This window comes from Gymnodraco acuticeps, unplaced genomic scaffold (genome assembly GCF_902827175.1).
Source record: "Gymnodraco acuticeps unplaced genomic scaffold, fGymAcu1.1, whole genome shotgun sequence".
In the NCBI taxonomy this organism is placed as follows: domain Eukaryota; kingdom Metazoa; phylum Chordata; class Actinopteri; order Perciformes; family Bathydraconidae; genus Gymnodraco; species Gymnodraco acuticeps.
This window is the reverse complement of record NW_022992357.1, coordinates 1,030,668-1,055,407: the sequence shown is the minus strand read 5'-3', so window position 1 is coordinate 1,055,407 and position 24,740 is coordinate 1,030,668. Positions and strand designations below refer to the sequence as shown.

Below are 24,740 nucleotides of genomic sequence, written 5' to 3'. Positions count from 1 at the left end.
AAGCTGGGGATGTGAGTTTAGGAGGCATCGGCGACAATTGAGTCAGAACTTCAATTTCATTATCATGAACTCTTGACACATTTAATAAGGGAGTTTTTCATTCTAAATTCACCCTGTGTATTAACCACCAATGCTAGATCAAGCTAAAATAAACAAATTCTGTGAAACGTCTCCAGGGAGGCTTGCTCGGTAGACAAACATTATTAACTTTGACAGAACTGGAAATCCTAGTGAACTGTCTAATAATATCCTATTGGATCATTTCTCTGGCTATCAATTTCTGTCTTACCTCCTCCTTTAATTTGATTTGTGATCAGTGTGTAGGATTTGAAATGTGTGGTTTTAAATTGACTTGTCATATAAGAAACATTGTATTTGTTGCAAGTCAGTTCAACGATGTACTTACTGGACAGCACGGTGTGAGGAAGATGTAGTCAGAGAAGGAGATAAGGCCACATTCTCCCAATGAGAAAAATATGCTGTTCCTCGTCTGCAAACTCTCCCTCTCCTGGGCGATCTTCTGCTCATTTGGGTCCACCGCAAAAAGAGGAAGAAGTTATATTAAAACATTTGGCATGATTCAGCACAAGCCTTACAGCTTTTGCAGCTGTCCCAGGTGTTGCTTTGTGTGTGTGCAAGCAAGTGTCTGTGTGTCTGACAAGGAAGCTCAATCAGAGACTGGCTATGCTCTAAACACAGAAACAGACACACATACTGTACTTACACACACAAAAATACTCCTGTTGCATAAGGGTGATTATGCTTAGACGGTTTATCACGATAACAGTCATGCAAATGCTGCATACACATGTAGCCGTACAGGCAAGTGAGGGTGGTAGTAACAAGCAATTAGTCGGTGGTCAGTTCGAGTACAAAACACGATATCCACCAGAGGCCGTACTCACAGAGTGAAATTGACATAAAGAGAAGAAAACACGAGAGACTGTAGCACAAACACACACTATTGATTAACCACACGTGAAACACAACCCAAATGTATTAATCATTAAAAACAAAGTGACTTTAGCTCTCTCTTTCACACACAGATATATATAAACAAACGGACATAAATTGACGTTTTTCTGTTAGCATGTGTATATTCACAGCATTGCATGAAAGATTGACTTAACCACATGCACACCACACGCTCAGTGAAAGAGACTAGGAAAGACAGCGCCCGCAGGACGCTCCATCAAACAGAGTGGACAGACGTACAGAGCATGCCTGGGGACGGGGAGGGGGGGGCTGGGCCGCGCTGAACCCATGTGGAGTTACCTCCGTCTGTAAGAGGTCCATTCAGAGGAGGAGGAAGGAGGAGGAGGAGGAGGAGGAGAAACAACTGTTAGAGAACGGCGTGGCCTCTGCTGTCTTTAGCAGGGCCTTCAACGACAGAGACAAGCATTCTTATAGTTGCACACAGACACACACACAGAAAGCATCTCGCCCAAAACAACATAATGGTGGGATACCACTCAAATTAAGGATTCAAATACGTCAAGGCTTGTCTCTGCGGTCTATAAGATTGATGCAGCTTTACTAACAAGGCTGTTATAACAAGCATTTATTGTCTGGGAGCTGTCTGCTGAGTGCACATGGCAAATCAAGTCCCATATATTTGCTTTTAAAATATAGGCTTTTATTAACTGAAAAAAAACCATATCTGAATACTAATATTTGAGTGGCATCCTCATTCATAGCATAACAACTTCATTATTTCCCCATTAACCCACTCCATCCTCATGATATGTCCCCAATCCGTGTCATCTTTTACATGTCAGTGATGCAAATATTGCAAATAGTGGTTTCTACTGTAACATGAATTATTGATGGCATATACATTTAGAGTGTAAGGGGAGCAGGGAGTGGGAGAGATAAGGGGGAGGTGACATAAAGAAAAAAAACGTTATTTTTTAAACAGTGCTACTGGTTTAGAGACAAAGACAGACACAGAGAGATAACTCAAGGCAACATTTTCCTTCTTGGTGCAATAAGCATTCAGGTGTTTGCATGTGTGTAAGTGTGAGAGAACACTAAAGAGGGACAAGTGTGTACATATAGAAAGAAGAACAAAAAAAGTGAGTAAAAGAGGTTGGTATTGGTCTCTGAGTTTGGAACAATGACAACCCGAGAGAGCCCTAAGGTGAGTTGGAACCGTAATGCCTGCCCACAAAAAAAGACACAATAGCAGAAGTGTGTACTTTAATGGGCTCACAAATACTCACGCAAGGACACACAAGATGTATAAACACACTGGGAATCATTATAATGATCAGAACAGAGGAACAAAGCACATTAGGCGTAATAATTAAAAAAAACTTCTCTCTCGGCATCCTGACTCAAGGACAAAATACACCCCCGCAGAATTGGCAAAATGATATTCAAGGAATCCAATCTAAATATAATTGCCAAAGACAGGAGCCATGCATGTTCAGCTGAAGAGATCTGTAAATAACATACAAGCACTGATCTTTTTAGTCTACCCTAATGCAGTGTGTCCCTGTCAGAAGATAAGTTCCCACTGCATCCACAGAGCTACCTGCTTATAGATTTCCCTCTGTTGCCTTCTCTGTGCTACCATACTGTGAATCTCTCCCACAAACGTATGATGTAACAATAGCGCACTCTCTCAGACAGTCACAGAGAGATGGCTGTGTGTATATCACTGTGCTGTGGGTTTCACCTTGGCTTTTGTGGCTCTCCTATTAGAACACGACCAAGCTTTCCTGTCACCCTTCATCATTCTGTCAACAATTCAGGCCTCAGCTTTCTACTGCAGTTGGGTGCTCCAGCAACAAGCCACTCAATGGCACACACACGCATATATTATTCAGATAAATGGTAAAAATACGTTTTACCTACAAGAGACACCTATTAGCTCACTTGATTGCCAAGAATGTGTCTCATTAGTTTAGTCTTTCATCAGTTTTGATTAATCTACACAGAGGACATTAGGCCTATAAAATATGTGGCTGCAATTACTAAAAGGATCTCAACTTCCTTGGAGTCACTCATTTAAAACCCATCTTAGATTTTTCCCAAAGCACTGATCTTCCAATGACTGTAAATCTTTCTGCTGCAGCACTCAAGTTAATTAAAATCTAGCGCTACGCCTGCCAGTGTGTCTCGTCTCGTGATAAGTGTCAGCTTCATAGCTGAATGTGTATTTTTTTTTTTTTCTGCCTTGAGCCTGCCTATGTGTTCACACATCTTTGCATGTGTTAGCCACGCTATGGCAAAGTCCAGATGATTGGCTGAACAACACACATAGCCTGTGAGCTGAGGCAGAAGCATCAGTCGTGACAGAGCTGCTGGCTGGAGGAGCTGGTGGTCTAATGTAGTCATACACACACATGGTTAAGGGTTTGGCCAGGGCTAATCTCTCCAGAGCACCAGGCAATGGAGCAGCCCAAAAGCAGCCATTGCCAGATTTAAACTAGCTCAGGCAAAGAGAGTCCAACAAATGAGACCCATACTGTACATGTAAGGCAAAGCCAGAGGCAAGCATACAACGAGGCTGCTTAACCTTCTGCTCATTTCACACTTTCTAAGCACACCATGAAAAACTTGGATTGCATGAGAAGCTGTTGGGAGTATTTATAATTAACTGTAGAATCAAAAACTGAGGAATTATATGCTTTAACATGTATATAGCCACAGTTTCTACAAACTATCTCTGACTGTAGAAAACTGTCAACAAATGATCAAAGCTTTATAAAAAAAAGATCTTCTAATATATTTGGAACTTAAAAAGATCAAATTAACCTCATCGCATTGTTGGCTTCAGTTATATCAAAGCTGTGCTGATGAGAAGGCAAGCATTTCTGACAATGGGCATAATTATCATCTCATAATAAAATAATTCTGGCAGCTGTTATTTTTATTTCATTGTAAAAAGGAGCAACTGTCATGAAACCCAATTTCGCCCGGGACAAATAAAGCATTCTGATACTGTAGTGTTGATGTGACTGTGATGGAGATGAGGCATAATTCAACACATTATCCTGCAATCTTTTAACATTGACACTTAAAATATATATATGTAATATATAAATATATATAAAATATATATATGTGCCACCCATCCATTTTCTGCTAGCTTCCCTTCTGATCTGCTGCTCCAGCACATTGTGTGGCTGTGCACTTGGTTTAGGAGCTGATGGCAGCACAGACTTGGCCATCTCTAATACCACTGTATTGCTTTGTTATTGATTAGATCTGTGACCCTGTCCAACACTGCAGCTGCAGACACCCCGATAACAAGAGAAAGGGAAACCGTGTGTAAAGCGTCTTGGGTTCGAGAAAAGCGCTAAAAAAAAATACAATTTATTATTATTATTATTATTATTATTAAAGAGGGACAATTAAGACAATGTCATAATACTGTCTGCTAGTCTCCTTAAGAGTGCCAACAACAAAGAGATGCATTTATGAGTCTGGGCTGAGTCATACCGCTTAAAGATGAAAAGCTCAAGCCTGTAGAGGGAGAAAATCATGTGTGTGGTGAGTGTCGGCTTGAGTGATGCTCGTTCCCTAGCGACCCTCTCATCTTTTGTACAGGTGAGTCTCGTGGAACTTGATGTACTGGAGCGCTACAGCAGTGGGATTATACTGATTTGAAAAAAGAGAGATGTGTTACAGTGTGAAAGACAGACAGCATAGTGAGTGAGTGAAAGAGGGGACAAATGCATTAAAAAATTGATCAGAACCTTGATGTCGCTTGTGTGATGGGGCAAGCTCTGGGGTTACTGACACTTTGACAGGCTCGATAAAAGATGAGGGTTTTCAGGGGAAGGGAATGACCTGCTAGAGGCTGAAGTCAGCCCAGGTCTGCGTCTGACACTTTTGAACAGTGCCGGAAAGCTCTCACAGTGTGTAAGTTCACACTGCTACACATACAAGTATAACACAGTATCCATCCAAGCCCCAAGAAAAAACGACCCACTACATGGTTCTATAATACCTCCTGCTCTGCCTTGAACACTACAGAACACATACATAGAACAATATCAATTTTATGAAGGTGGGTGTGCAAGTTGAGAGAATACTGGTGTGTTAGTAGCTTTTTTACCTCTAATCCCTCAGGTAACCGCAGAACAGGTGTACTGTTAATAACTCCTAATTATTCCGGGAGCGCAAATGAGAATAATAGAAGCTGATGTGGAACACTGCATAAACAAATTTCAGTCCCACAATGGGAGTGGAGGAAACAAATTACCTGACGGGGGTGTAAGGACAACCCAACCTCTTTTACTGTAGATTAAGAGATTGGAAAAAGAGAGAAATGTGTTGTGTGCGTCACTGTGTTTGTGGGTGTTAGCTTTCATAGAGATCAACATTGACAGAAAAGGCAAAGAAAGCATTAGAGAGTCGAGGACAGTGCGAAAAAGACAAAGAAATAGAGGAGTGACATTCCAAACAGCGGCCCCTAGGAGCTTCCTGTGAAATCAGAAAGAGGAAACACGACAACAGTTGGTGTGACAAGAGGCTCCTTTGCATTGGAGCAGCCACCGCCTCTGCACTTCCTCTGAGTGAGAGGTGTCGGCTCTCAGTCGAAGCTGGTCACGCTGCAGACGCTTTAACGGGCCACAGCACGTAGGAACAGTTTGGATACCTTTTCAAATGTACTTCCTGCCTTCAGTGACTCTAAACCATGCTCTACAAATATCATGCAGCACTGACATCTGGACAATCCAGAGGATGGATTTGAGAAGGCTTGTCAAGCACATCAATACAGCCTCGATGTTAGCTAACAGTCAGAGCCATTTCCTGGGTCCAAAAAACCACCCTGTGAGGCCACCATGCGCAGAGAGGGGGCGCCACCACCAGCTACTTCTCTGTGAGACACAGGCAAAGGCAATAGAGCAGTGCATGCTGGGAAAAAGGCTACAGTGCCAAAGCATGTGGAAAGCTAGAGCTTGTATCTCTTCAAAGGGATGAAGGAAGAAAAGGTGTGTTTATAAAGCAAGACAGAGGGAGTGCAGGGGAACAGCACTGCTAGGGTTTGGCATTGACCAATACAGGCTCCTTATAAATCGTAGCTGCTCTTTTCATCTCAGCTTTGCAAGGCTTGATGTTTCTCAAAAAAAATCCTTAACATTTTCCTTAGGGGCACTGACTAATTATGAATTATACAGCAGGGCTGCATCATAATAATCCCTGTAGAGGCAAAGCATAAAGTCTTCACTTTCAATAATTCAGCAGGGATGGCCTGGCACACAGCTGCCTCTGACAAGCTATACAAAGGGCAACAGGGAGGTCTCTAACACAATGTTCAATAATAATACAGAGTGTGCATACTAGAGCACACACAATAGGGTGCGTGCCTACTCTGGTGTCTGACACTCCCTGTCACTATCAGGTGCACAGGTTGTAACCTGCCCTTTGCTGCCTTTGGATAATCTTTGCATTATCCTGACTGACAGACATTCAGACCTGCTGAAAAGCCAAATCATTTAGGAGCTAAGCTAATAGGTCAAGGCTCATTTATTCACACGTACCAACATAAATGTGTACATGAGAAGCATTTGAATCACAGAAAAGTTCCCCAGTGGTTTCTGGTGAAAGATCTTTGGAGCAAAATTGGAACAATAAGCAGCAAGTATATGCTCAAATGAACCAACTCATACACATTTATGTAAGTGAATAAGTGATTTAAGTGTCCTTGTAAGGTGGTGGTGCTTTATTCTTCTTATTCTACTTCTATTCTCACACTGTATGACTTCCCCTACAAAGCTGTGTATGACACCTACAGAATATATACCCGGTGAGAGAACAGCTGGAAGATGATTCAACATTTTATCCCCAGTGTACCAATGTCTTGTTGAAAAGATTACACTGTAATGCACAGTGTGGCTGCTGGCCTATACACAGTGGTCATAAACCTAACTGAGGCTGTGACTCTGGGTTCACCCTTGCTGAAGCTGAGATGGGGTAAATGCAGAAAAACTACTTATTTAGCTGTTCCCCTGGACTAACACCAATGAATAGCTATGCCCCCCGTGTTACTACAGAGCAGTGAGAGAGGGAGTAATAGAAAGATAGAAAACTAGACAGAAGAGGAGGACAATGAGAAGGAGGGAGTTGGTAGAGAATACAAAGTGCAGTTGCTTCATTCAGGTGCACACATGCTGCTCGGCACACACCCCATACCTGCCAGAAGTCCTGCAGAGAGGGAGGGGCAGAACGGGAAGTAGATGAGGAGAGAGGAAGGGAGACAAAAGAGGAGAGGAGGAGAAGGAGGAGGGATGGGGAGTTTATGGGTGGACAATGGGGATCAGTAAATGGGATGATAGGGAGAGGAGACAGAGAAAAAGTAGGGAGTTTGGGAGAAGGGGAGTTGTGGATGATTTGTATTCACGAGGAAGGGAGGAGAGAGAAAATGGAGGGATTACTCGTTACGTGAATGAGCGAGGATGGCTGATAAGAGCACGATAGAATCATCAGCAGTTAACAATGGTAACGTCAGGTCACATCAACATTAGATTACGACAGCAGTAAGCATGCCAACATTATCGGGGAAGGGACCATGGTGTAATGAAAACACAAACAAACATTTAAAGACCTCTCAAATGACTGTGTGCATATGGACAGGAAAATAAAAGCTAAACAAACAGGGTGGGTCAATATGGACAGCGGTTGTAAAACAACCCTATTGTATTGTTTACATACAGAAGGAACCGGGAACAAAAGAGTGTCAGCATGAGGGGGCGGGGATAGGAAAACATGAGAGGTGTATACCACCATGAAACACTCTTCCTCTTAGCTGTGGCTACACTGTACGTATGTGACACATCTTTGAGTTGGCCTGGCTATTTGTATATGGAACTATGGGTAGGGAGACACAGGGGTCCTTTAATAGAGCTCTCATGTTACTCTCACGCACTGCTGTACACCTCTCTGCCATCGACCTTAGACTTCATTGCAGTTTATCACCCAACCCCCAGCTGAAACACTCCCTTTGTACTTCACCACACCCTCCATCAACTTCCTGATTTACACACTCCAGATATTGCACCACTGTACCTGGGTTGGCCATTTCATCTCCATTCAATTCTATGCAGGTCTAAGTTTCATGTGAACTGGATTTCATGGCAGGAAACAGTAATGGTTTATTCCTCCGCCAACTAGCTAAGAGGGGCTATAAAGGCAATGGGAGGTGGCATGCGTGTCTGTGGGCCCAAAGGGGGTTAGGGCCGAGTCAGAGGGGGAGGGTTCTCGGGTATCTCCGGCCATGACAGGAAGATCTCAGGGGACAATAACAAGATAAATACAGTATCAGAGAAAACCATGTGTGTAGAGTGGGGGTCTTCAAAACTGTTCAGGCTAACGACCCCTCGGCTAAAAGAGGGACGGATCAGTGACCTTCAGACTCCTGCGTATGTATACAATTGAGTTGCCATTAAAGAGCCATGTAAAAAATGACTTTTTATGATTCTTCAATGTGATGTAAATGAACAGTTTGTTGTTTTATGGAAATAGCTATTTATCTTTGCTAATAATACTGTAGATTCATATTACTGGAATCTGTCCTGGAAGAGTCACGGACCCTCAGATGAAGATCTAGAGTTTTGCATGGCAAATAAGCAAACGTAAGAAGTGGAGATAAGCAACACATTTACATAAGCAGACAAGAAAGAGTGTTGCATTTTGATTTTAGGTCGCTGCAGAATATCCCTATAGCCTTTGGGTTGATACGCTGTAGAGATATTCTAATCAAAACTCTGGGAACTTTGAAGAAAACGTAAGGAGTATAAAAATCACGTTCGAGTTGCAGCAGGTAGTAAAAGGGGAACGTAGTGATAAAGAGTCTTTAGCCATGCTGAGTGACTTGTGTGGTTTATCTGCAGAGAGAATGGAGATGAGATACAGAATACCTCATCATCATAGCAGCCTGGAGGCTGATGGATTTCCTAATGAGGTTAGAATCTACAATCATCACTGTTGATTAGCTATTACTAAATGAATGGAGGTGTTTGGCAACTGGGGGTGAGAGATGCTCTTTGGGATCATCGAGAGGGCAGTAATTGTCACAAATCAATACCAAGGAAAGCAGCAATGAAAATAATGATTGTGGCGATTTAAATTGATGGTCTCTATTTTCCTGACTGTGAGCAGAGAGGTGTTAGCATTTAGAGCACAGAGATTAGCTTCTTGTAAGGCCAGTCTGTGGACAAATAAGGAGGCTAGCCTGATCAAAGCTAACCTGTTGTCAAATAGGTCATTATGCACTGGACATGTCCACTTTGTACATGTCTCTCTTAATGATTACATGTGGAGATGGAGCTAAAGAACAACACTGAATTATGTGTAACCAACTGAAGGTCTATAAGAACTAGTTAAAGGTTGAAACAAATATATTTCTTCATTACCCTTTAAATCTTTTTCTGAACCTTTAGAGCTCAGACAATATTTGAAAAAGCCAGATAATCTTGTTATAGTCTCAATTATTGGGAGTGGAAAATAATATGAATTGATGGTTGAGCAGCAGACAGCAAAGCAGGAGCTAAATCAAAGGCATGAAAGAAACAAAAAAAAGTATACAGGGGATGGTTTGTGAAGAACAACAAACTTCAACTTTTTTTAAACATGTACCCCGTCATTCACATTTGTTTCTCCTATTGTACCTGCAATGGGAGTATCTCAGCTTGGGGGCAAGATATCAACAGAAATAAAGAACAAAGTGGATGCAGGGATGCAGGCTAACATTCTCATAGCTGTGTTTCTGATGGCATCATCTGGATCTTTCTCTATTAATTTCTGCGCCCACTCCTGACAGAATGTAATGGCGTTTTCTATTTGCTTTTCTATCACTTTCCATATGCCATCTCTCACAATGCTGCAACTCCAATGCCCCTGATGACTATTTGTTTATTTCAATGACATTGAGCTATCACCTCAATTTATACCTCATTCCAGTTCTATTTATCCTTTTCCTCAACGTCATTTCAGGCTGAAGGATGAATGAATGTGGCGGATCTTTGATTTATATTGCATTTCATATGTTGTTCATAAATTTATTATTATTTTAGGGATATTATTCACCGTTTTTATTTAGTATTACATTTAAAAAGGACTAATGTTAGCAAAAGATGCATGTACCTACTAAATAAAAAAACAGATACTGCATAATAATTGATAAACAACTCTAGTTAACTTATATGGAAGTATATAATATATAGAGTAATGCCCATCTATAAACCAGTTTACATATTCATTTTTAGATATTATCTTTGACATTTATTCCCACTTCATTTCCCAAAGTGTTTCTTCGCTACTTGACTAAATAGGGACCATACTTTTCAAAACCTCACCTATAATTCATTCTCTTTGTATGGATATTTAAAACCAAAGCACTAACGTATAAACCCTAATTATCAAGTGCAGACTTCATGTTCTTAAAAAGAAACTGCATAAAATAAGGATCAATATTTAAGAGTTATGGGATCATATCTGACAAAACTTTAAAAAAAGACAACATAATAATAATTAAAGACCACATTTTTACTGAATGTTGAGCTTTCACTTGGGACTACTCTTTAATAAAACAATAACATATTCAATCTTTCAGAGAGTTAATAAAAGGTGGAATGTTGTTTTGCAAAGAGATGTTACCGTTTCTTTAAATGGAATTGCTCAGATCTTTAGGGCGCATAAACACATTAATTCATCTGTGTTGTTTTTGGGTGGGTTGTAGGAGTGTAGAAAACAGATATTTTTAAACTCGGCCACATAAAACTGGAATTATCGTCATGGCCAACACCACAATGTATATCTGGAGTAAGTGAAGAGAAATGTGTTCATTTGTATTTTTGGATGAACTGATTCTTTAAGCAATTATTGACCTTGGTAAATATAGGGAATAAACCCCTCTGTTAAACTGGGGAAATAAATAAGCTCCAAAAAGATGTTATTAGTACAGCTTTCTGGGGAAATTCTCATTGAGTTTGCAGCATATTTATGAAATCAAAGCTACTTTAAACTGAATTTATGAGCAGGGGCTGAAATGTTTCTAAGACATCATTTCAATAACTCCCTGCTGCTGATGTTTTTTATTGCTAAGGTGACCCTTTGTCTTCTGTAAGGACATGACGCCCACTTCTTACCTTTCCATCATAGCGCTTCACAATGAACTGATCCAGTCCTAGACCTGAAAAAAAGAACCAGAAAGAACATCAGCAGACGTACAGATTAGACAAATAGATGAGTCAAACATTTTAACAAACAAGATGTGAAGCCAGCTAGTTACACAGCAGGAGCATCAAGATTTATGATGCGGATCAAATGTATTCACTTGGTGTCATTACTGAATCAGTCGTAACCACTGACATGTGCTCAAGATTAATAACAGCCATTAACAACCCATTTCCACACCATTTAAAATAAACAATCATCAGCATTCATCTTTGACTCTTGTTATCATCAGAAAAAGTTTTCGACCAGCATACCAAGATGTTCAGTATGCAGTGTTTATATTCATATAGAAAGTGAAATGAAGGTGTTTGGTTCATTGCTAACACAATGTCAGTGTATGGATTTTATTGTCGGGGATTTTAACGTGCATGTCTGTTGTATCTCTAAGCCACTAGCTAAAGACTTTCTTGATGTTGTAGATGCTTTTAACTTCATCCAACATGTATCTGGCCCCACGCAAGAGCATGGGCACACTTTAGACCTAGTCTTAACCCATGGTGTGACGTGTGTGTGTGTATATATATATATATATATATATATATATATCAGGGTTTCCGTTAGCCGGTAATTACCGGTTTTTAGCTGGTAACATTTAATAAAAACCGGTAAATTCAAAACCTGCCGGTCAAAATGTCCGATGCTCCGATCGATTGGTCGTCGATCATTATGGCCCGATATTCACTCTTAATAGTTTGATCTGTGCTCTCTATAAAGGCCGATCAGGAGAGCTGGATCTGATCGATATGGACATAAACGCGAGTGAGGTGTAACCAGACGCCAGAGAGAGAGATCAGATCAGCTGTTGCATAATCACCTGAAGCCCCGCCCACTGTTTAGCGCGCTGCATGAGAAACTGACAGGCTTTCAGGAGAGAGAGGGAGAGGGGAAAAAAGAGGATCCGTTTCTCCCGTGGTTATTATTCAAAGTTAATTTAAACTTTTGAATAATGTACTTCATCTACTACAAGTAGTTTCTTTTAATGTAATAATTATGTTGGTTGTTTGTGGAATCATTTATTGAAAAATGTATCTGAATTTTTCGATCTGTTACGATTATAAACTGAAGCAATATAAAAATGACTCCCATTAACTGACTTTTAAACATCAGCAAATCCAGTCATTGTCCAGTAATTACCTGCTAACGGAAACTCTGCTACACAATTCTTATTATTCTTATGGAAACATGACCGGTAAGTTTCAAATTTGTCCGGTAAAATAAATTATGTCCGGACATTTGACCGGCGAGAAAAAATCCTAGCGGAAACCCTGATATATATATATATGTGTGTGTGTATATGACTGCCTTTAGGTACTATGGTGTGAAACACGTTGAATCAGCCGCGGGAGGTGTGAAAATGTGCCGTAAAGCAACGACGGTGCGGGACACACCAACCTGAGTAGGGCACCGCGAATGACCGACTGCCTCTGACGGCCTCTGACGGCCTCTGACTCCCAAAATCGGGTAGGTGTGTCAGGGCCTTTAGACCTCACAGCTGCCTTTGATACGATTGACCACTCCATTCTTATCTCTCGTCTAGAGCAGTGGTTCCCAACCTGGGGGGCACGCCCCGCAAGGGGGGGCGCCAGGCTTCAGATGATTTGAGGCCAAATATCATATTTAGATTTTTTTTTTTTTTCTTTCATATAATTGTAACGCAATACATGATTGTCACTAAAAGCCTTGTCTCTACATTACAATAAAATATAAAAAATAATTGATTAATTAATTTGAATACAAATTCAAGTTAGTAGCTATTATAGGCATAAAAACACAGAAATGTATAATTTTTTCTTTAATATAAATGTTTCTTCTGCGCGTTAAGTGTCCAAACCGGGCTTGTCTGGATAAGCACATTTTTAAAACATAGTCATTGTCCATGCCGGTTTCAGTTGGATTATTTGTCACAGTTGGTCCGATCAGATCGGTCTCCTCTATTTTGTAGATTATATACGACTTTTGAATCCACATAAACACATCGGCAAAATCCGGCTTACTTTGATTACCGCTGTTGCGCGCCCCCCCCCTTGTGTGTGTGTGTGTGTGTGTGTGGGGGGGGGCGCAACTTCCAACAGGAGTTATTTGGGGGGGGCTCTTGGGGAAAAAGGTTGGGAACCACTGGTCTAGAGCAGTGGTTCTCAAACTTTTTTCAATAATGTACCCCCTTTGAAAAAAAAATTCAGCCAAGTACCCCCTGATCAGCGCAAAAACTATTTGTTAAGGGAAAAATGCCTATATAAAGATGTACAGTACAGCGCTGCACCATCGGTGTCTGATTTATTAAAACAACAACATTGTAACATGTTTAGAATCCATCACTAAATTCATGGCAAACCAATTTTAACATCATGCAATAACACTAAGACGACATTAGTTGCATTGAACTGATCTTTTTAATAAGTTGTACTTACAATGTAGTGAAACATGGGCTTGTGCTTCACTGAGGATCTTTGTCATTCTGACAGGGAGGCAAACTGCAGTTATTACACAAACCCACACTGCTCAAACTTTGTAACTTTTCCTAAAATTGGTATATTTATTTATTTAGGGGCGTGGGGAATGAAGAGAAAAAAATATATGAGCATTTTATGAGCATGGGATTTTGACCCCTCATATAAACATATGCATAATGCTAAGCTATACTTTGCGGCCACACGCCGTTGCCAAGCAACGCTTATTGTTTAGGCTTTGATAAGCAGGCAGTCAAATAATTAACTAGAACTAGCTAGATCTGATAGATTTGGACATAAGAGTGAAGTATAACCGGACACGAGAGAGGGATCAGAGATCAGATCAGCTGCTGCTGACGGAGAACACGCAGCTCTGCATGATCACAGCTCCGCCGCTGTGACGGACCGTTGAGTGGAGCAAAATTAAATACACTAAGAGTTAGACCTAACACACTTAGCTAGTAAATCTACTCTGGAACTAGCTAAACTAGTTATAAATATATGTATTCTTTACTGTCGGGTCACTTATTACAGGTTCAGCGAGCTGCCCGAGACTGACGGGCTGTCAGGAGAGGGAGAGGAAAAGAGAGCACCCCGTTTATTTTTCCCATTTTATTATCCAGAATTACTGTAAACCTTTGAATAAAGTAGTTCATCTACTATTAGAATTTTTTTTAAATGCATTACATATGTTTGTTTTTCATTAACATAAAATAAATCTCACGTACCTCCTGCAGTACTCCAACGTACTCCTAGGGGTCCGCGTACCCCCATTTGAGAACCACTGGTCTAGAGCACTGTGTGGGTATCAGGGGCACTGCCTTAGAGTGGTTCAGGTCCTATTTGTCCCAGAGATCCTTCTCTGTTAGGCTTGGTGACTTTACATCGTCTTCTGCCCCCCTATCCTGTGGAGTTCCCCAAGGTTCTATTTTGGGGCCCATTTTATTTTCCTTATACCTTCTCCCCCTTGGACTAATTTTTAGAAAACATGGCGTCTCCTACCACCTTTATGCGGACGACTCCAGTCCCAAATATACCTACACCTAATATAAAAAAAACACCAGCTCTCTGATGCCCCTGGTTGACTGTCTTAATGACAAAGGCCTGGATGGCGCTAAACTTTTTAAACATAAATGAGAGCAAAACGGAGGTCATTGTGTTTGGACCAAATAGTGATGTCCCTTCCATTGACCTGGGTTCCCTGCAACCATATGCAAAACCCATGGTCACTAATCTGGGCGTCAAAATCGACAGTGCTTTTAAATTAGATAAACAGATACATTCTGTGGTTGAATACAGTTTTTATCACTTGAGGGTCCTGTCCAAAATTAAACCGGTTTTATCCTTTTTAGACTTTGAACGTGTAATTCATGCCTTTGTTTCTATGCGTCTAGATTACTGTAATGCACTCTATGCCGGCCTAAACAAGACCTCGCTGGCACGCCTGCAGCTGGTACAAAATGCTGCGGCTCGGCTGCTTACAGGAACACGCAAGCATGAGCACATCACACCAATCCTGGCTTCCCTCCACTGGCTTCCTGTCCATTTTAGAGTTCATTTTAAGGTTTTATTGTTTGTTTTTAAATCGCTTAATGGGCTGGCCCCTCAGTACATCTCCGACCTCCTAAAGGTGTACACCCCCTCAAGGGCTTTGAGGTCGGCTGATCAGCTGCTGCTGGTAGTCCCTAAAACCAAGAAAAAGACCAGGGGAGATGGAGCCTTCTCAGCGGTAGCCCCCAGGCTCTGGAACGACCTGCCCCCCCCCCCATGTCAAATTGTCGCCCACCCTCCAAACTTTGAAGTCCCGCTTAAAGACCCACCTCTTTTCCCTTGCTTTTGAGTCAGTCTGAGCTATGTTTTATCGATTTGTATGCTTTTATTGTCTGTCCATTGCCTTTATGTACCGTGTATTCATTATTATGTGTGCCTTTTATCTTTTCTTATGTGTGCCTTTTATCTATTATTGTAATATTATATTTTATTATAATGTTATGTTTGGTGTGAAGCACTTTGGTAAACCCTCTGTTTTTATTATGTGCTATACAAATAAAGTGGATTGGATTGGATTCAGATGGAAATGAGTAGTCCTCACTCGGCATGTATATTTTTTCCAAACTGTTATTTCTGTCATTTCTTTCTTTGCAAAAGGCGTTAACTCGTTTTGTGGTTAAATATAATTCCCCTCCCTGCAAGTCTAATATGAAATGTAATTTCCACCACTGTGTACTAGTCCTAATCAAATAAACTTCAAACATGAGATATTCATTTTGCAGTTCTGACTACAAAGTAATGTAATTCAAACTAATAAACATTGTTGGAAAGATCGTTTTCTAAACTCTTGTGTGAAGCAGCGGTTATAATCTCTTAAATGTAGCATGCAGTATTAAAATATTATACAGAATATTCCAAGAGTGGTTCTTGATATTACACTAAAGGACTGGTAGCACATCGACCTGCTGAAACAGTCTCATCAAATCAGATTAACTTGACTTAACTGAGGGTGACGGTTAGTATAATCTCATTATTAAACTCAACATAGCATCATCAGCGTTACAGAAAACCTTGTTACCTAAGACCTCTGAAAATAGCCTTCCACCTTTTTCTGCAGATTCAATTATCCTTTAACTTCAAGTCAGTCTCCACCTAAGGGGAGATTCACATTTCTGGGTCTGGATCACTGAGCTTAAGCCCACAGTTCATGACTAAATACTGGGTAAACAAGGTCTGCCACATTAGAAAGGACAAAACTGGTCTATCCAGGATTTCAAACTGTTCCACAGTCAATTCTGCTAAAGTTATAGGAAAAATACTACATCCATAGGATTAGATTCAATGGATGATGATCCAATATCATCTATAAACAGGGAAAACATTGATAGCGCTCATATTTGAGTTACGCCTTTATTTAGAAATTCCTATTGCAAGTCTGTCTCCATATTCGTCAACATGTAATATAAATAACTGTATAGCCCCATCACAAAGTTGTCAAATCATTTTTAGTTGCTTTTTGTGAGGTTATTTGGATATGTGAAATTGTCTCATATCTTGCAGGGGCCTGTATTTCTTTAATTGACTGGAACTACTTGGAGTTTGTTGGTTAACCTCAGTTTGGTTGGGGACTAAAGTGGCTGCCCATGAAGTAACCTTCTCTTGGCTTTTTCATCTGCTTTAATGAACCTTCTGTCATCCAACAGAGCTCTTAAATTGTGTTTTGGTAGTGCTAAAGGAAAGATAAGAGAAATGAAGAACTGGGGAATCATAACGTGGGTGGAAGCAGTACTGGGTCTAAGATAGGAAGGCCAATGGGGGCAAAGCTGGGCCAAGTCTTGAGCATGGTTAACAGATAGAAGTGCTGAGGTGAGCAGGAAAGGCAGTGCAGACGTGACAGGCCCTGCTAAGTCCTTATTAAGCGCTGCTGCAGGCTTCCCTCATGTACTGTGGATGAATGTGCTGGACGTAATAATCCTCACACACTGTGCATTAAACCGCAAGTCTGTGATGGAGGCTAATGTAATGCCATATAATAAATCTCACACAAATTTAAATTAATGTTAGTGTTGAATAACCTGATAATGACGATAGTGGTGCGGATCCATGTCCATGCCAAGTTAAGCTCACTGCCTTTCCAACCCTCCCATGGCTGGAGATCAAATATCTCTCACTGGCTCCATGTGTGACGCCTGAGATCTGCTCTGGTTTGAACCTGTTAATTGATAGACCAACTGCTGTGCTGTAAGTCCCTCAACTCAGCACGATCGGACAGCCCCGTCACCCGCCCCCCCTCCCTTCATACTTGTGAGCACAGTCAGAGGGATTGTTATACCATGAGTCTGGAACTGCAAAGCATGGTGTCCCTGTAAAATGGATGGAACATGGGGTGGAGGCTATGTTGCGTAATATAAATTTCAGAAAGGTTGTCGGGGTGTAATTGAGATACAAATCTCGGATGAGATAAAGAATCCATACCATAGACTGTATATAAAGATGGAGGAATGGCGGCTGGCTACAGTATAGGTCATAATACCCTGCCCTATCCATGTTATCCATGGCCTAACAAAAAAGTCAAAGTACATGTAAAAAACTAGAGAATGCAACTCCTGAAGAAATTGCTAGTGGGAATGCTTTATGCTGAAAAGCTGATGCTAAACTGCTATGCTGAAATGTAATGTGTAAGAAGAGGGTGAAGAATTTAGATTGAAATGATACATGAACACTGGGGGCTTGAATGTGTGATGAGAGAAGAAAAGAAAGTAAAAAGGCTTGGAAAAGCAGCAGAATATTTGAACTGCAAACTTCTGAACTAACTTGATGACGAATGATCTGTCGCCATGGCAACGGCATTTGATGACACCCCATAATACGCTTAGATGCGTTGATGGCTGCATTGTTACCAAACCTGTGAAGTTTTGGGGCGTTTGGAGCAGTTTCACTGAAGTTATGAGAAAACCGTGTTTCATGGCGATCATTGTGTTGCCATGGCAAAGGCATTTGAAGAAATCTCAAAACTGTCCCATAGATGTCTTTACGGCTGGACTGTTAGCACAAATGTGAAGTTTGAGCACTTTTGAAACATTTTCATAGGAGTTATAGCGACATCATGTTTTATGGCGAGGGATGTGTTTCCATGGAAACGGCATATGGTGAGATCTCAGATTTGGCGTAGAGCTCTTGAGGCATGGACCGGTGATATACAAGTGAAGATTGGGGGACGATTGGACCGTGTCCATTGGACTTATAGCGACATCCTGTTTTATGGCGAGGGATGCGTTTCCATGGAGACGGCATATGGTGAGATCTCAGATTTGGCGTAGAGCTGTTGAGGCATAGACCGGTGATATACAAGTGAAGATTGGGGGACGATTGGACCGTGTCCATTGGACTTACAGCCTCATCGTGTTTCATAGCGAGTGGTCTGTCGCCATGGCAACGGCATTTCATGACACCCCATACTACGCTTAGATGCATTGATGGCTGCATCGTTATCAAACCTGTGAATTCTGGGCTGTTTGGAGTATTTTCACTGAAGTTATGAGAAAACCGTGTTTCAAGGCGAGCATTGTGTTGCCATGGCAACGGCATTTGAAGAAATCTTAAAACTGTCCCAAATCGTCTTCACAGCTGGACTGTTGAAGTCTGCTGCATGTCAGTTGGAGTGATGACATCATCGTGTTCCATTACACAGGTGTTTATAGTTGAGGTAACGAGCTCTATAGAGATCACAGGTTTCCATTGTTCTGAATGAGAGATGAACCTCTTACATGTGAACGTTTTGTGGAAGAACCATAACAGATATCTGTGAAATTTCAAAACGTGAAGCATGTCAAGGAAGTTGAGTATCTGAAGTGTAATTTTTGTGTAGTTTCGGGTTAATAATGTGGCCTTTTTGGCAGTTTAACTAAAGGTGTGCGGCTGCTACCGTGAGGAAATATCTTCCTGAAATTACAATGGGCTTCAATGGAGGAATGTTGAACGTTTTTGTCACTTCATGCCCTCAAAAAGCATTTTGTTTAATTATTTTTGCTTAATTATTTGTTACTAGCTACGAGATGTTTTCCTACGTTTGTCATGAAAAATGATGTCCCAGGAATGTAGGGTTTGGGAATTATGGCAGTTTTAAAAAAATATATGAAGGCACATTTCAAGATTTCTTACCCTCTAGCTGTGACATCACGCACTCTAGTTAATGTTAAAATGTGAAGAAAACCTCGAAAACAAGGTCTGAACAAATGTTAATATCTCTAAGTTGTTTTACACGAATAATGTCAGAAAGATTTGTAACATTTGAAAGTTGGAATGAGGTTTCTGAGTGAAAGTATGAATGAACAGTTAGCAGTTGAAGTCGCATGAAGATTTGTTGAAGTCTGAAGATTTCCTCCATTGACTTCAATGTTAAAATGTTGATGTATTATGGGATGTATCTCTGGAATTATGAAAGGTATGAATGAGAAAAGTAATAGCCATCGATTCCCGACCGAGCTGAACGTTTTGATGTTTGAACGGAGTTTCTGCGATGTTCAATGCGGGAGGATAAGAGGGCCAAAATAAGTCGGCGGAATAATAATAATAATAAACTTTTCGTGCGTAGAATAACAGTTAGTTGGAATGCTGTAAACAGCATTCCCACTAAATTATACAGTTTCTGTAATCTAATCAGTAGGGTGGCGTGAGGAAAAAATTAGGGGAAACCAATAATACATCCTTTCTTTTGGGTCGGGGGTGTGGTGGTCAATGTAATAACGTAACCAGATGAGTGATTACAGCACCCGGTATCATTTTACACACATTTGTATCATACAGATGCAGGACTTACACACGCCTGTTATCTAACCGACAGGTCTGCACGCACTCTCCAGCCGAAACTCTAATAAGCATTTCACAAACTAAATCAGGAGACCTTTAACGTTTTACGTCCGATTCGCTCCTTTTTTCCTCGCTGTACACAGCTCCAGTTTGGGAATTGGCCTGTCATCAGATTGTATTTGTTGTTGCTGCTGTAGCAGAAGTTTAGTACAATTATGTTTGATTAAATACTCCAAATCTCCACCCTCCATAATTGCACTTGCTTCAGTTGCTTGCTACTTTCTAACGGCGGAAACTTGCTTTGTTTCTGAAGGAAGTGACTTGGAAGTACGCAACTACCAAGCCAGCATCCTCGAGATTGAGAAACGGCCACAGGTTGGCAGGGGCATGACGTGAGCCTTGTCTGATTGGTCAATCTCTCAATTTTTTTTCACCAAGTGAAGCCAATTTCAGCTGGCCTCCTCTCGCAACAGAGAGTGCAATCTACTGTTTCACCATAACATCTAGAGGGGCGCTGTTTCACTCTTTGTAAAATAATCAATGGGAATGGGGGAGAGACGGGCCGGCAGCAACACACAACAAAGAAGAATTTCCGAAACTAAACGAAGTGTTTTTATTTATTTATTAAAATTATAACTACAATCCGAAAAAACAGGGGAAGGCTGGCTTCCCCTGGCCTCCAGGAGAAAACGCCACTGAATCTAATAGTAGTTATTGTCAAGCTGATATATACTCAAGTGTTAATTTTAAATGAAATATTTCGTATTAATCACTTATTTGATGCTATAAATCTGATGCCAAACGTTACGATTGATAACTGTGACTGAATTAATTAGCTGCAAATGTGGACGCTTGAGAGGGAGAGGAGCTGTTTACTGTTTACTTTCTATAACAATCACAAGTCTGTACTTTAACATGTGTCAACTTGAACATAAATGTATTTTAGAGATATCCTAGCCAAAGCTACTGTGGTGCTAGGTGGCTTGTGCTAAAAGCTGTGGTTTTGCTTGGCTTGTGATTGGATCGTGCAGGTGTGTGGGCGGGACCTAGATACTAAGCTTGAGCTCCCCAAGCACTACTGTGCAGATTTAGGCTAATAGGGGATCTTTTAGCTTCACTTGTAGAGTGGAAAAAAGTAGTGATGCCATTGTACATCTACATAAAGTATATGTTGTAAAAATGTACCTGAGGGGAGGATTTCAATGCCAACTGCTCCCTTATCACAAACCTTTATTACTCTCTGTAACTGCAAGTTTATTTAATTGTAACTGGTGGACTATCTTCTAAATAAAGAATTGCAAAAAAATAAGTGTACCTGAATCTAAAAAACACACAAAAGCGATAAAGAAAAACGTAATTAAGAACATAGAAACTATCTGTATCATGTGATTGAGTCAGTGATAAAGCCTAAGCAAAGCATGTAGAAGGAAGGAGAGGAGACTCACTCTCAGGCTGCTTCTCGTTAGGAGTGATGGAGCGTATGAAGTCCTGCGGCGTCATGTAAACCTCAGCATCACCGTGCTCGCCGATGACCTTCAGCGTGGCAAAGTAGCGAAATATTTTGTCTGGGGTTGAGTAGGCTCTTATCCTGTTCTCATACTCCATCACCTGCAAAGCAGAAAGGAACCACAATTAATGATCACACATGAGGCGGAAGCACCACTCTAACATACCTCAGCATCAACCAAATCAAGACCCAGCTATCCATTCCTGTGTGCAGGAAAGTCAAATGAGTTGAAGTGGAGTTAAGAGGGTGAAGAAGTGATCAGAATAAAGAAGCAGGTGGTGAGAGAAAAACAAGTTGATGGACTGAGGGGGGGTAAGTATACTATCCTCCCGACTCAAGCATCCCGTAATCAAAACAGGAAATAGTGTTATCAACAGCATTGAGACTAACAAGGTTAACAAAAGAGACTGCAGGAACTATCATGGCCACACAAAGCTGTGACAACCACACATAAGGCTAACAGCATGACAAACCAGAGTCCAACATTTTGGAAATGGCTAAATCATTCAGCTCTGTTACACATATAAGCCACGTCAATGTTTGCCTTGACTCTGCCATTTGCTTTTCAGCAGAAAGTTTCCAACAAATGCAGCAAAACTGGGAAATTGTTACAGCGGTGTCGGTTTGGGAACCGAGCTGAGCTACACTAATCCACACAGACCGTTATTTGATGTGACACTGAATGATTGTGTACGCCACACAAACTCCCCTGTGGAGAAAGTCAAATACGTTACGCAGCTTCAACTTCTTGAAGCCGTTATCCACTCCAACTTGATAAGAAAAAGAGTGAGAAACAGACTTTCATCAAAAAGGATTCTCGTCTCGCGCCTGTAGCGATGATTGCGTGCCTTTGTTGGTTCTCCCTTTTAAGCAGATCTTATTGGTCCATGGGGAAATCCCCAAGAGTGTGTCCCTCAGAGGAGGCAACCATCAGCGTATGGATGAGAGGTTATGGCACAGTCATGTGGAAATGCTGACAGAAAGCCCGGGATACGATGTCATCTCATCTTCTCAGATTTACAGGCTACTGATCGCAGCATCACCCACACTGATGGAGACTCTAGCCCGGTTTGAAAGCTTTCAGCCATTGATGCAATCTCTTCTCCATTACAAAAATTGCACATTTAAAACCAGGGGATGAATTTCAACTTACACCAGTTATTTATTACAGTTTCTCAAAGATTTTTCTGCAAGTGTCAGATCTTTTTCAAAGTAAGAACTGAACATGAAAATCTGAGTGGAAATTCCCTCTTGCTACATCATTTTGCACTTTAGTAATTGGAGTGTTTTCAGACAAAAATAAAGAAAAACATATGGAAGTACCCACAATCTCAACAACAAATGATCTACATTTGAAGAACAGATGCACATTTTGAAGATTTGCACACAACTTCACACAGCAAATGTTATTAGACAGAGACTCTTTATTGTATGTACTGAGCGAGCTGGAACAAACAAGCTATTTTTACCAACACGCTAGTGAGTCCTGCAGTGCTGTGATTCACTAAAACGTTCTGCTCCCTAGACGTCTGCTGTATATGCTTTCAGCAGGCTGAGGCTGCTGCTGAGGCAAGAGTGATTGCACAATTGTTACAGCTACACCCATATATACTGTTGCATCACATTTCCTTTGAGAAAATTGCATCCACAGTAGTGTTGCACGGTGTACCGATACTTGAAAGGTACCGCGATACCCTGCCGTTAAAAACGTTACGATTCCTCCGTTTCATTAGTATCGGTACTTTAAGAATGACGGGGAAAAGTACTCCGGTGAGAAAGCGCTGTTTTAATAAGTCGTGTGTGTTCAGCGCTCTGCCCCGTGCCTGCAGTCCCTGCCCTCTCAAGCACGCTCTAAGTGCCTCCCCTCTCTCGTGCACGTGCTAGCTGCCAGAGCATGTGAGAAAGCGAAAAGCATGGCTGCAAGTGGAAGTGCAACTGCCGCTGCGCCTCGGCTTGTTGACAAAAAAGACTATATATAGCTATATCTCTGACAGTGAGGGCAAGCCTACGGACACCACGAGGCCTGTCTGTAAGAAATGTTTTAATTTGATTTAATACGAATTCTTGTAATTTATTTTATTTATTGTTCTCATTATTTAAAAGTTTGTGTTATGGTTATGGTTCTGGTGTGAAATAAAGCACAATAATTACATTTAAGACTGTTTCCCTTTTTTTAAGAAAAGTATCGAAAAATAATCGGAATCGCAATTCTTGATTTGGTATCGGTATCGAAACCAAAATGTTGGTATCGTGACAACACTAATCCACAGTTCAAAACTCTTCCTCATTCCTTCTTCCTGGTCCTCCAAAGGTAATATATAGAACTACACACTGTGTATTTCGCACCATATCAAAAGGGCCTTTGTTTTTTTTTGGGCTGTCCTTTGTCACCTGGTACCTAATTGACATCAATAAAATCTGTACGACAGCACAATGCGTGCAGATTCCTTTGTTCGTAAAATATTCCATCAAAAATATACTGGCGTTTGCATTCTGATCATTAATTGGGAGGGCTTTCAAAACACATTTCGAGGTGAATTAACTACTGGACTAAGTGAACAGTTGTATGTTGATTATTTATTGATTACCTTGCGGTCACGGAATCCAGAGCGTTGCTTCTTTTTTTTTTCCTCACCGCCTTCAGTTATTTCTTCGTCTCCGCTGCTGGCCTCCACCGATTTCTCCGACTCCGTCTCGGCATCGGCATCCTTCACGAAATCCACCCCCTCTCCGGCTGTTTGCTCAAAGTGTCGAACGGAAGGCCCCGCTTCAGCATATGCTCTAGTTTTCAACAAAAAAACGAATTAGAAGGAGACAAGGGAGACATTTCTATGTCATTTACAAAGACAAATGTATTGCAATATCATTTTGTGTTTTGCTCTTGAAGTAGATTTGGTGATGTGTGTGGCTGACTTTGTTCTGCAGCTATGATTCTGGGGGAGTCAGAGAGATGTTGTGCCGTGCTGTGTTTTGCTTGCTGAGAGGTCTACCAGGGCAAGCTCCCACCTGACCATCTTCAGACTAAATTGAAAATTGGAATAATAATAATAAATAGCAGAGTCTGTCTTGGGTTCATAATAATTCAGTTTAACGAGACACAGCGAGAATGAAGCCTGGGGTGAGAGCCTGGAACAGTCTCGTCCCATCAGTCTCAAATGCCCTGAGGCCCCATCCATCACTCTGCCTCTTGCACAGTCATTCTGTCCCCATAGAGCTCTAACGTCAAAACTCTCCCTAGCTTTGCCTTAACTAAACACAAGCCTCGTTAGTAATGAATAGCCATAAAAACATTATGT

General features: G+C 41.1%; 1 protein-coding gene across 1 annotated transcript in view; it reads right to left on the bottom strand.

The window, feature by feature from the left end:
• micu1 (mitochondrial calcium uptake 1) overlaps positions 1 to 24,740 on the bottom strand; it is a 51,306-nt gene that overhangs the window by 14,452 nt on the left and 12,114 nt on the right. The window contains exons 3-8 of the mRNA XM_034209668.1: positions 24,033 to 24,225; positions 21,383 to 21,545; positions 11,103 to 11,146; positions 7,150 to 7,161; positions 1,276 to 1,281; positions 403 to 520 (exon numbers count right to left, since the gene is read on the bottom strand). Coding sequence (XP_034065559.1) covers positions 403 to 520; positions 1,276 to 1,281; positions 7,150 to 7,161; positions 11,103 to 11,146; positions 21,383 to 21,545; positions 24,033 to 24,225 — 536 coding nt within the window. The remainder of the gene's footprint in view (positions 1 to 402; positions 521 to 1,275; positions 1,282 to 7,149; positions 7,162 to 11,102; positions 11,147 to 21,382; positions 21,546 to 24,032; positions 24,226 to 24,740) is intronic.